At 37.8% G+C, this 13,741-nt stretch overlaps 1 protein-coding gene across 10 annotated transcripts in view; it reads left to right on the top strand.

Annotated features, from left to right (window-relative positions):
• ABI1 (abl interactor 1) overlaps positions 1–13,741 on the top strand; it is a 118,308-nt gene that overhangs the window by 42,990 nt on the left and 61,577 nt on the right. For all 10 annotated transcript variants that reach the window (XM_032848936.1, XM_032848937.1, XM_032848944.1 and 7 more), the window contains exon 2: positions 4,438–4,605. In XM_032848936.1, the coding sequence (XP_032704827.1) occupies positions 4,438–4,605 (168 nt within the window). The remainder of the gene's footprint in view (positions 1–4,437; positions 4,606–13,741) is intronic.

The following is a 13,741-nucleotide window of genomic DNA, read 5'->3' as shown; positions in this document are numbered from 1 at the left end:
CCACCCAGGTGCTCCAGTACACAAAAACTTTAAATTCTCTCAGCAGTTAGGTCTCCAGACCTAAATAGTAGGAGTGGGTTTTTGTGTTCACAACTGGAAGATGCAGTATTATTAAATGGCAGTTTTCTCCAAATTGTTTTATAGATTCAGTGTAATTCCACTCAAATTTTCAGCAGACTCTTCTGTGGAAGTTGACAAACTGATTCTAAAATTACATGAAAGTGCAAAAATCTTAAAAATACCTAAAACAATCTTGAAAAAGAAAAATCTGGGGGACTTCAACTACCGGTCTTCAAGAGTTACTAAAGTGGGGCACCTGGGTGGCTCAGTTGGTTAAGCATCTTGCCTTCAGCTCAGGTCATGATCTCAGGGTCCTGGGATCGAGCCCAGCATTGGGCTGCCTGCTGGGCTGGAAGCTTGCTTCTCTCTCTCCCACTTCCTCTGCTTGTGTTCCCTCTCTCACTGTCTCTCTCTCTGTCGAATAAACAAATAAAACCTTAAAAAAGAAAAAAAGGTGTTAACTAAATCTACAGTAATCAATTCAGTATAGTACTAGATGAGGATTATCCATTTAACAGTGGTACCCAAAAAAGAGCCCTGAAATGACCCACATCTCTGCAGTCAATTGATTTTTGAATAAGTGCCAAGACAGTTCATTGAAGAAAAGGATAATTTGGGGTGGCTCAGTCATTGGACGTCTGCCTTTGGCTCAGCTCACCATCCCAGTGTCCTGGGATCAAGCCCTGCATGGGGCTCCCTGCTCAGCGGGAGGCCTGCTTCTCCCTCTCCCACTCCTCCTGCTTGTGTTCTCTCTCTTGCTGTCTCTGTCAAATAAATCTTAAAAAAAAAAAAAAAAATAGTTTCAGGGTCCCCCCCCCTTTGAATTATCAAGTTGTCTTAAAGATAAATCCGATTAAGAATGAACAACCAAGAGGCACCTGGGTGGCTCAGTCAGTAGGTGTCGAGCTCTTGATTTTTGCTCAGGTTATGACCTCAGGGTGGTGAGATGGGCCCCTCATTGCTCCACACTGGGTGTGGAGCCTGCTTAATTTTCTCTCCCCCTTTCTCCTCTGCCCCTCCCTGACCCCCTCTAAAAACAAAACAAAACAATAAACAATCAAATTACTGTGCTTTGATGTCCCTTTTTATATCCCCTTTGGTTAAGCCACTAATTGGATATGCAGGCCCATTTGATTAATTTTATATTTAATTTTGGGTAATTTTTTAAAATTTAATTTTATTGTATAATTGTATAAATTATTTACATAGTTCTAAAAACAAATCTATAATAAAACAAGGTATGTTTAAAGAATGTTAGCTATGTTCCCTCCAACCTGTTTAACCCCTCACCTTACATGTAATTATTTTTTAGTTTTTATTTTTTTGAAGAATTTAATCCATTAGCACATGAGTGAAGGGGAGGGACTGAGGGAGAAAGAAGCAGACTCCCTGTTGAGCAGGGAGCTCGATGTGGGGCTTGGTACCAGGGCCATGAGATCATGACCTGAGCTGAATGCTTAATTGACTGAGCCACCTTGGTGCCCCTAAATGTAATTATTTTTTTATGTTATTGATTTATTTGAGGGAGAGAGAGTACGTGTGCGGGTGTATGGGTGTGTGAGAGAGAGAGATCGCACAAGCAGGGGGAGCTACAGAGGGAGAAGGAGAAGCAGGTTCTCCACTAAGCAGGGGTCCTGATGCAGGGTTCCATCCCCGGACCCTGGAGATCATGACCTGAGCCAAAGGCAAACACTTAACCGACTGAATCACCCAGGCACCCCTAAATGTAATTATTATTTTTTTAAATGTTATGGTTTAGGGGCACCTGGTGGCTCAGTCAGTTGCGTTCAATTCTTGGTTTCTGCTCAGGTCAAGAACTCAGGGTCCTGGGATTGAGCCCTTTCTTGGGCCTCATGCACAGCGGGGAATCTGCTTTCTCTTTTCGTTTGTCTCCCCACCTCATGCACTCTCTCAATCTCCCTCTGAAATAAATAAGTCTTAAAAAAATGAAAAGTTTATTCTTCTTTATTAAAAAATATAGGGGCACCTGGGTGGCTCAGTGGGTTAAAGCCTCTGCCTTCAGCTCAGGTCATGATCCTGGGGTTCTAGGATCGAGCCCCGCATCGGGCTCTCTGCTCAGTGGGGAGCCTGCTTCATCCTCTCTCTCTGCCTGTTTCTCTGCCTACTTGTCTGTCTGTCTGTCAATAAAATAAATCTTAAAAAAATAAATATAGGCAAATATTTTCATCTTTCCCTATTTCTTAAATGGTAGCATTCCAGAAACTTTTTTTTTTTTTTTCCCATCTTGTGTTTTTCACCTTAGCAGTATTCTGGAGATCAGTGTAGTGGTAATAATAACATTCCTTATTGCAGCAGTATAGCACTCCATTGTTTTGAGAGCTCATAATTTATTCAGTCCTCTATTGATTAGATGGGTTGTTTCCAGTCTTTGACTATCATAAATAGTGGTATCATGCATAACTGCATTATATATTTTTGCCAGTGATTCTTTGAGGTAGATCCCTAAAGTCAGATTACTGGGACAGAAAATAAATTGGTATGTAATTTTGCTGGTTATCACCAGTAATGTATCAGGGAGTATTTTCTTTTTTAAAAGATTTTATTTATTTATTTATTTATTTATTTATTTATTTATGAAAAAGCAAGCAAGCATGTTTTGGGGGGAGAGGTAGAGGCAGAGAGAGAGGAAAAGAATCCTCAAGCTGACTCTTCACTGAGCAGAGTCCAACGATCCCAGGACCCCGAGATCAAGCAGAAATCAAGAGTTGACAGCTTAACCGATGAGCCACCCAGGCACCCCCTGCATTTCTTTTATTTTCTTCCTCCCTCCCTCCCTCCCTCCTTTCTTCCTTTCAGATTTTATTCATCCGACAGAGAGAGAGAGAGAGAGAGATATCACAAGCAGTGGGAAGGGCAGAGGGAGAGGGAGAAGCAGGCTCCCTGCTGAGCAGAGAGCAGAGAGCCCGACTCGGGGCTCAATCCCAGGACCCTGGGATCATGACCTGAGCTGGAGGCAGACGCTTAACCAACTGAGCCACCCAGGTGCCCCTGCATTTCTTTTTTTAAAGTGAATCAGGTTGAATATCTTTTCAAATGCTTAAAAATGATTGTATTACCTTTTTTGTGAACTGTTAGACCTCTCTTTTCTTTATTGATTCTTGGTCTTTTTCATTTTTAGATTATATATTAATGATATTTACCCTTTATTTGTGATCCCCCTACATAGAGTTTATCACTTTTTTTTGAACTTTGTTCTGAGCTTTGCTTTGAACTTTGCCTCTGAACTTTTCTCACCACCTGAATTCTGAGTTATGTATAGGACTTTGGGAAGAATGGGTGGTAGAGGTTTGCTTTATAAATTTCACAGTAGTTTTTGTGGAGATGAGAGATGTAGTTATAATGGATAACAGGGAGGTTGGAGTTCTGATGTTGATTAATGTAAACAGGAATATAAGATGGAATGGATTTAATCTCTGTCATTGTTGGTAGGTGTTGGGATTTTTTGTTAACATTTGTTAAGTAGAGCCTCTGGATGGTGAGCCAAGGTTCAGTAAAAGACTGCAAGGGAAAGTGGAATAGAGAAGTTTATTACTCACAGGTCCTGGGGGTACACAGTATGATGACTCCAGGGGACACGGGGAGTTCAGTGCAGGATGTAGGCAGGCAGTGAGCAGCAGGACTTGGGGTACATGCTTTCATTAGGGTCCTCAGGTGCAGTGCTCTGGGTTTTCCAGGCAAATTCTGGATTGGCCTGTTCAAACCAAAAACTATAAAGAGGGTTTTGATAAGCTCCAAGGTGGTCTTATCTATGCGGCACAAAAGGGGAAGGAGCTGAGAGACTGGAGAGATTGTTTATCACAAGGGGGTTTTGGGGAATCCTATCTGGAACTTATATTTACTTGTGACCTTGAGGGCTGTTATCTAGGGAGTGCACTTGTGGGAGGAGGTAGTGTCAGTTGAAGGCCCCTGTAGGCCTCTTAGCCACACAAAGTGGATGCTGAGGCAGCAGTATTACAGAGTGGTTTAGCTCAAGTCTCAACAGTGGGTTGGGAGCTTGAGGCTGGCGTAAGGTCCTAAAGATGTAATGTGATAAATAGGTGGTTTGAGAGGCTTTAGGTGACTCAGAACCAACTGTGATGTATGCCTCTGATGACAGTCACTTGGTGGCTCCTTTGGTGGACCTCAGTGGATTGGCCACTCAAGAGACAAAGGGTCCCACCGGGCAGATAGGATTTCTGCTATGGCCTCAGCAGTGTCCTGAAACTATCATCAGACTTACCTGATAAGTTTTTTTATTTTATTGGGTCTTTCCATTAAAAAAATATAATTGTAACTTTGCCTTTCTATAGAATATATGTTTAATGAACATTAACATAAGTATTTTTTGTTTGTTTGTTTGTTTGTTCTTATTTTCAGGCTGCCGACAAGAGAAAAGCTTTAGAAGAGACCAAAGCCTATACAACCCAATCCCTAGCTAGTGTTGCTTATCAGATAAATGCATTGGCTAATAATGTCCTCCAATTGCTGGATATCCAAGCCTCTCAGCTTCGGAGAATGGAGTCTTCCATCAATCATATCTCACAGGTAATAGCTTGTTAAAGGCTTTACATTCACATTTAAGCAGCTGGCCAGAATAGAAGTCACATAGTCAAAGAAGTAGATGCCTAGAACGGATTCTTTACTCATCTTAATGACTGTAGTTATTTTAGGTTCAGCTTTGAGTTCAGTATACCTACTCTTTTTTTTTTTTTTTAATTTTTTGTGTTTCTGATAAAATATACATAACATGAAATTTATTATTTTAACCGTTTTTTAGTGTATAGATCATTGGTATTAAATGTATTCATACTGTTGTGTAACCATTACCAGTTATCCTACTGTTAAAGTCTTTTTTTGGGGTAAAATAAATTGCACATAATTAAAGCATACAATTTTACAAATTTTGATACACATACTATCCCGGAGACCATAATCACATTCAAGATAATGAACATACCTCACCCCCCAATTTTTTCAGCCTTCTTTGTTATCCTGCCTTTCTATCCCCCTGTTCTCAGATTCTCCGTCACTATGGATTAGTTTATATTTTCTAGAATTTTATATAAATAGAATTATATGCTATATATTGTTTTTCTGTCTTTTTCAGCATAATTGTTTTGAGATTAATCCATGTTACTGTGTGTAAAAATATTTCACTACTTTTTTATTGCTGAGTACTACTCCATTGCTACACTTCTGTAAAAAAATCCATTGACATGTTGATGAACATCTGGATTGTTTTGGGGTTTTGTCTATTACAGATAAAACTTCTGTGAACATTAGTGTACAAGTCTTTATATGGCCATATGTTTTTATCTCTCTTGGGTAAATACCTCTTGAGTAGAATGGTAGATAGGGTACGCGGTAGATGTCTGTTTAACTTTATTACTAACTCTATGCCTGAATTATTTTCCAAAATGACTATACCATTTCATCTTCCTCCTGGCACTGTATGAAAGTTTTAGTTGCCTCACTCCCCCGCCCCCCCCAGCACTTGATATGGTCGGTCCTTTTAGTTTTAGTTATTCAATTAAGTATTTTAGCCATTCTAATACTGGGGTTTTAGTTTCCATTTCCCTGGCGATTATTAATGATGTCGAGCATCTTTTCATGTGGCTCCATAGGTTTTAGTATTTTAAGGGTTGCTCATTTTTTGTCAGATTATTCCAAAGTATATCATATTTTTTGACTGTTGTAAATGGTATTTTTTTTTATAGCCTTAGTGTGATTGCTCATTTTTTGCTTGCATGTAGAGAAATTGAATTGATATTTATATACTTATTTTGTATCCTTGTTAAAGTCACTTAATAGTTATGGTAGCTATTGTACAGGTTTCATTGGATTTTCTACGTAGAGGATTATATAAATACAATTTTAGTTTTGCTTCTTTACTTTCTCTTCTTACCTCACCACTCCTCTGCTCTCCTCCCCCTCCCTGGTCCTTCCTTCTTTTCTTTCCTTTCTGTTCCTTTTTATTTTCTTCTTTGCCTTATTGCACTAGTTTGATGCTTCAAGAAAATGTTGAGTAGGAGCAGTGGAAGTGGACATTGTTCTTTTTATTTTCGTAAGAAAGCACTTAGTTTATCACTATTATGTGTATTACAGATTTTTCAGAAATATGCTTTATGAGATTTGAGGAGGTTGCCTTCTAGGTGCAGTTTGCTGAGAGTTCCTACCAGGAGTGGATGATGGATTTTGTTAAATGCTTTTTCTGTGTCTGTTGAAATGACTTTTTTTTTTTTTTTTTTCTTTTTCCTTTTTGAATGTTAAACTAGCCTTGCCTTCCAGGGATAAACTCCATGTGACTATGATGTGTTCTCCATTTCATTGATTGTTAGACTTCACTTGCTAAAATTTTGTTAAGAACTTTTGCTTCTGTGCTCCTGAGAGTTATTGTAATGTCTTTTTCTGGTTTTGGTGTCACTGTAATGCTGGCTTTACAAATATGTTGGACAGTAGTATTCCTTCTTCCTCACTTCTATGGAAAAGTGTCTGTTGAATTGATACTTGTTACCTTTTAAATGTTTGTTAGAATTCACCAATGAAGCCATCTGGGCCTGGGATTTTTCTTGGCAGGGTGGTTTTAGCACCCTGTTTAGACATTATATTTAATGTCTTTAGTAGATACAGGGCTGTTCTCTTTATCTGTTTCTTCTTGAGTAAGCTTTGTAGTTTTCCAGGAATTTGGCCATTTCACCTATGTTGTTACATTTATTTGCATAAGAGTGTTAATTACATTCCCTTATTCTTTTAATATTTGAAGACTGTAATAATGTCACATGTCTCATTCTTGATATTCTTAAATGGTGTCTTTTCTCCTTTTAAACGATTAGTATGGCTAGTTCATCAGTTTTATTAATCTTCTAAAAAAAATCCTCAGCCTTTGGTTTCATTAATTTTCTGTACTGTTTTTCTGTTCTATTGTGATGACTTTTATTTTTGTACTTGATTATTTCATCTTTCCCTTTCCTTGGAATTAATTTACTTATTTTATACTTTCTTAAAGTAAAAACTGAGGTCTGAGAGCCTTTATCTTTTCCTTATTACAGGTGTTTTAGGTCTGTAATTTTCCCTTGAAATACCGTGTTATCTATATCTCAAATTTAGGTATGTTGTACTTTCATTTACATTCAGCTTGAAATGATCCTAATTTTCCTTTTTGGTTTCTTCTCTGGCCTAGGGGCTATTTGGAAATATTTCAAGATTTTCAAAGGATCTCTCTGCTATTGATTTTTTTTTTCTGCTATTGATTTCTAATTTGAATCTGCAGTAGTAAGAAAATACTATACGATATGACTCCTTTCAAATTTATTATAAATTGTTTTATAACCCAGAATGTAGGCTCTCTTGGTAAATGTTTTGTGTGTACTTGAGAAGAATGTATATTTTGTTGCAGTTGGATGATGTTCTGTAAACTCATCAGGTCAAGTTGGTTGATAATATTGTTCAATTCTTCTGTATCCATGCTGATTTTATTTCTTCTTGTTTTAATTGTTGAGGAAGGTATGTTGTATCTCTGACTCTAGTTTTTTATGTATTCTATTTCTCTTTGAATTTTTATCATTTTTAATGTATTTTGGAGCTATGTTATTAACATAATACTCTACATGTTTAGGTTTGTAAGTACTGTTGATGGATTTATCATTACAAAAATACTTTTTTTTTTAATCATTGGTAAACCTTAGGTTTGACTAAGTAGGCAGATGTAGTTTGTCCAGGCACTGGGAAGGTGGAGTAAGTTCCTGCAGTAGAGGTGCTAACTGGGTCAATTCTCTGAGTTCTCACACTTTCAGTTCTCAGGCGCACTTAACATCCAAAATTATTGAGAATGCAAGGGTTTTTAGTTTATATGGGAAGATCTTCCAGTATTATATCAGAAATTAAAACTTAAATTTTAAAGTACTTATTAACTTACTTAACAATAAACACAGCCATTACATGTTAATGCAAATAACATTTTAATGAAAAATAACTCTTATCAAAGCAAAAAGATTTGTGAGAAGAATGGTATTGTTTTTACATTTCTGCAAATCTTTTTAATGTTTTGTTTAGTAAAAGACAACTGGATTCTCATGCCTGTTTTTGCATTTAATCTGTTGTGATTTGTTGTTTTGGTTGAAATATATGAAGAAAGTCTGGCTTTTCACAGATACATAGTTAGAAAAGGCAGAATGTTGGGGACCCTGGGAATTTTGGACCATAGTTGGAGAACCATTGCCTTATGGGGTTATTATAGTTTAGTCTATGATATGTATTCTCAATGTCATTTACTGGTCATTATGCTTCCATTAAAAAAAAAAAAATCTCCCAAATTTGTCATGTATCTTCACCTATAGTTTTTTCTGGCTCTTTGTTGTACAATTCTTTGTCCATCCTTACTGACTTCAGTGTTAGTTTTGGTGAACTTATCCATAATATTATAGGATTTCTGCTGATCCCTAATGTCCTGTTGGTATTTATTTTAGGTTTCCTCAACCAGTTTCTTAAAGATATTTCATGAGGTTTTTTTTTTTTTTAATTTTAATATTTTATTTATTTATTTGACAGAGATCACAAGTAGGCCGAGAGGCAGGCAGAGAGAGAGGAAAGGAAGCAGGCTCCCTGCTGGGCAGAGAGCCTGATGTGAGGCTCAATCCCAGGACCCTGGGATCATGACTTGAGCGGAAGGCAGAGGCTTTAACCCACTGAGCCACCCAGGTGCCCCAATATGTCATGAGTTTTAAGATTAAGCGTGCTTTTCTTTGGCACTTGTTGTCAGCTGAATTGTGTTCCCCCAGAATGCGTATGTTGAAGTCCTAATTTCTAGTACCTCAGAATGTGACTGTTTTTGGAGATAGGGTTTTTAAAGAAGTAATTATGTTAGAATGGGATTACTGGGTGGGCCCTTATCCACTAGGGTTGGTGTCCTTTTTTTTTTTTTTTTTTTAAAGATTTTATTTATTTGAGAGAGGGAGAGAGCCAGTGAGTGGGGAGAGAGGCAGGAGGAGAGAGAACCCAAAGCAGACTGTGCTGAGTGGGGAGCCCAACTCAGGGGCTTGGTCCCAAGACCATGAGATCACGACCTGAGCAGAAACCGAGTTGGACAGCCAGGTGCCCCTGATTGGTGTCCTTGTAAGAGGAGACGATTAGGACATAGACACACATAGAAGAAAGACCATGTGAAGACAAACAGAGAAGATGGCCTTTTACAGGTCAAAGACATAGTTTTTTAGAACCCTGCTGACATGTTGATCTTAGATTTCTAGCCTCCAGAATCATGAGAAAATTAATTTTTGTTGTTTAAACCTTCTAGTTGTAGTACTTTGTTATGGCAGCCTGTTATGATGGTCTTGGCTAAGAATGCCCTAGATTCTTACCCAGGCCTGTATTTAACTCATTTCGAGGGTTAATGAACAAGGGCCCCTACTGCCACCGGGGCCCTTGTTTTGGCTGGGCTAGCTCTCATGGCTCTTACTGATTCAGGACCACCTCCTAAAACCAACAGGGAACTTTAAAAAACAAGATGTATTATTTATAGGTCTTGAAGAGTAAATGGCGCTCTCCAGGGCCACATAAAGGCTCTATATCAAGGTTGCAAGTAGAGAGGGAGGGAGGGAGCATGAGCCTGTTGTAGGGTCAGAGGGTGGGGTGTGCTAGGGTTTTGTGGGTTCAGTCTGTTGGTGATCTCCGGGATCATGACTGTTGGTGAATTTAAAGTGTCAGAGTGGGAATTAGGATACAGAAGGAAAAAATGGAGTCACTCAAGCAGTTAGTTACCTAGGTTACTGAAAGCTTTTTGAAAGGAGAATGTCATGGATAGGGGTAACCTGGTTTCCTATGTAGTTGTTTTGCTAGTAGCTATCCAGTATAGCTAGTAATATGTGTATTTGAGATGGATGTGTTTGGAATGGATGCCTCACCAATCAAAAGCTTAATGCCATACACTTACAGTAGATAACTCTAGCAAACTCATCTAGTACGCATGGGTCATCTTTAGTACTATCATGTCTGTATTTTTTGTTAGCTATTAAGGATTATAAACTGTTAATCAGAACCTGAACCAATAGGTGGAAAGATACAGTGCAGATTGTTGAGTGTCATTTAAAATGAAAAGGCATGAAAATAAAAAAGTAAAAAATAAATAAATGAGAAAGTTTGATATGTTGAGTTAGCACCCAATGGCTGGGAACATTCAGTAATACTCATAAGATTGGCTGATTTACCATGGAAAAAAATATATTAAGAATTCTAATAGATTTATATTTTCAGAATTCTAATGGGTTTATATATTCATCTGACATTTTTAAGGTGAACCACATGGTACTAAGCTGAGTAATAGTCCTCAAAGGTATCCAAGTCCTAATCCCTAGAGATATATTACTTTATATGACAGGACTTTGAGGATGTAAGTTAAAGATCTTGAGCTGGGGAGATTATCCTGGATTATCCAGGTATGTTATAAATATGATCGTATATGTCCTTATAAGAGGAAGGGAGAGGGGTGTCTGCATGGCTCTATTGGTTGGGTGTCTGATTCTTGATTTCTTCTTGGGTCACAATCTCGATCAGTTGTGAGATTAAGCTTCCATTGGGCTCTGTTCTAGGCCTGGAGCCTGCCTGGGATTCTCTTTCTCTCACTCCCTCTGACACTACCCTCCCACTCCCAACACACTTGGGCTTATCCTCTGTCTTTAAAAATAAAAAAAAGAGGCAGAAGAGAATTTGACCTAGAAGAGTAGAAATCAAAATGGTTATATATAAGAACAGACATTAGAATGATGTGGTGACAAGCCCAGGAATACCAGAAGCTGGAAGAAGCAAGGAAAAAGATTCTCCCTTGAAACTTTCCGAGGGAGCATGGTCCTTTTGATACTTTCATTTAGTTCTATAAAATTCAGTTTGGGTTTCTGGCCTCTAGAACTGTAATTGAATACATTTCTGTTGTTTTAAGCCACTAAGTTTGTAGTAGTTTGTTATAACAGCATTAGAAGACTAATACATATGATACAATAAATCAGTTCTAAATATGGTATGACTTTATATTTGTGTAAATCTTCGGGAGAGATAGTTTGTCATCTTCATAATATGGATTAAAATTGTATTTTTATTTTATATATTTTTTTAAAAAGATTTTATTTATTTGACAGAGATCACAACTAGGCAGAGAGGCAGGCAGAGAGAGAGAGAGAGGAAGGGAAGCAGGCTCCCTGCTGAGCAGAGAGCCTGATATGGGGCTCGATCCCAGGACCCTGAGATCATGACCTGAGCCGAAGGCAGAGGCTTTAACCCACTGAGCCACCCAGGTGCCCCAAAATTGTTTTTTTTGTTTGTTTGTTTTTTTTTTAAGATTTTATTTATTTATTTGATAGAGAGACACAGCGAGAGAGGGAACACAAGCAGGGGGAGTGTGAGAGGGAGAGGGGAAAGCAGGCTTCCCACTGAGCAGGGAGCCTGATGCACGGCTCCATCCCAGGACTCCAGTATCATGACCTGAGCCAAAGGTAGATGCCTGATGATGGAGCCACCCAGGCACCCTAAAATTGTATTTTTTTAAGGGGTATTACAAAATTGTATAATATCTTAAAATCATGGGGAAAATAAGAAATTCCTCAATCTTCCTGCCAAAGTTCTATTATGAAATAGTATTTTTTATCTTTACCTTTGTTATTTTAAGGCTGATATACAATCTAACCAGTTGCTAACTTTCCTCCATTTTTCTTTTACATATTAAGATTCAACAGTCAAACATTTTAGAGTACATTTCTTCATCTCCTCTTTGGATGGATGACATCTTTTATTAATGGAGTTTAATGAGACCGTCTTCCTTTTAATAGTCATTAACAAGATGGGTTTATAGAGGAACAAGCTATAGTAAATGTGTGCTAGTAAAGAATATAGGTTTTCTTAGTAAGTACATGGCGCAGAACATATAAATATTTATTTGTAGGAGTTGAGGGACTAAACCTTGTCTTGGCACTAGACTTTGTCTTACCCAAAATAAAATCGTTTTAACTACTGTATGGATAAACATTTGTTTCAGAATGAGTTATTCTACCAGGGACTCTTATAGCTCCTATCACAGTGCCTGGTACTTAATATGTGCTTCCGTGTGAGTTGAAGAAATTTTTGAATTTTGGTTATGTTTTAGACATTATATGAAAAATTTGAAGTTAAATAAAAATACTCTAAAATGTAGCAAAGATTTCTGGTATAGCTTTGGTCATCTACTTCTCATTATATTCTTTCTATATATATATTTGATTTATATCATATGATTTGTAACATTTTGATATATAACATATGACTTGTATCATTAATATGTGTGTGTTATGTATTTTACTATAAATTCAGGTTTGGTTTTTTTTCCCCTAAGAAAATGTATTAACTTTATTTTTCAGACTGTTAATTATTGGTATGACACTAGAGCTTCATGCCATGAGATGCCTTGCATGAATTTGAATGTTTATTTGAGGAAATTAGGTCAGGGATCAGTAAATGATCCATGTGGGCTAAATTCAGTCCTCCTCTCATTTTTTGAAAAATAAAGTTTTATTGTAACATAGCAGCATTTTTTTTTTTTCACATGTTGCTATGGCTGTTTTCACTTTTGTAATAACATGGTTGAGTAGTTATGACAGACACCATATGGCCTATAAAGCCTAAAATATTTACACTCTGGCTCTGTTCAGAAAAAGTTTGCTGACCCTTCATGCAGTATTATACAAACTTATGTTTCAAAAGATTTAAAAAAGTTTTTTGGGATTTAATACCACTTTCTCCAACTACTTACAATAACTTTTTTTAAAGATAATTTTTCTGGAGGTTGATTTGCTGAGCCAGAAATTGTAAGGAATGGGGCTTGCATGATTTGGATTGCATGATGATACAAATTCTACAAGTTCTGTGGCTTCATTCCTTATGTATCTCAGCGTAGAGAAGTTAGCTTGTATAAGAAATGATGGAGGAAGCTCCATTAGAAGTTTGATATTCTGGCATCACTTGGTAAACTGCAGTGCTATTTTGACATTAACCACCCAGACTCATGATGGCTCCCATTTCAGATGCCAGTAGGAAGTTGAATCCCCATTCTACCCACAGTTCTGACCATCTGGTCACAGATCTTCAGTGGGATGGGGTTGGTGGGGGGTGTCTTACAACCCCCCAAGATGTGATCATTTATTAGAATGACTCAGAATGCAGGAAGGCACTATTGTTGTGGTTACAGTTTTATTTTAAAGCAAACAGATTGGAATGAGCCAAATGAAGAGACACGGGACAGAATGCGATGGTCCCATACACAAAGCTTCTGTATCCCTTCCTGTGGAATCAGGGCACATCACCCTCCCGGCACATCAGTGTGTTGTTTATCAGTCACGAGGCTCTACTGAGCTTTGGTGTCCAGAGTTTGTTTCACATGTAGGCATGATTGATTGAATCATTGGCCATGTGACTGAACTCTGTCCCCAGCCCTCTTTCCCGACTCAGAAGCTCAGCTGTCAGAGCCTCAACATTAGTCAAATGATTGGTCTTTCTGGTGACCAGCCCCCATTCCTGAGCCATCTTGTTATCATAAACAAAGATATCCCCATCATTGGGGAAATTCCAAGGATTATAAACTCCCTCCCAGAAGCAGAGACAAAGGCCATTCAAATTCTTTATTATACAGTAGCTATCAAATTTGAGGGTTTATGGCCCGAAATAA

This window comes from Lontra canadensis, unplaced genomic scaffold, assembly GCF_010015895.1.
Source record: "Lontra canadensis isolate GAN:19392208 unplaced genomic scaffold, GSC_riverotter_1.0 scaffold215, whole genome shotgun sequence".
Classification (NCBI taxonomy): Eukaryota; Metazoa; Chordata; class Mammalia; order Carnivora; family Mustelidae; genus Lontra; species Lontra canadensis.
This window is presented reverse-complemented; position numbering and strand designations above follow the sequence as displayed.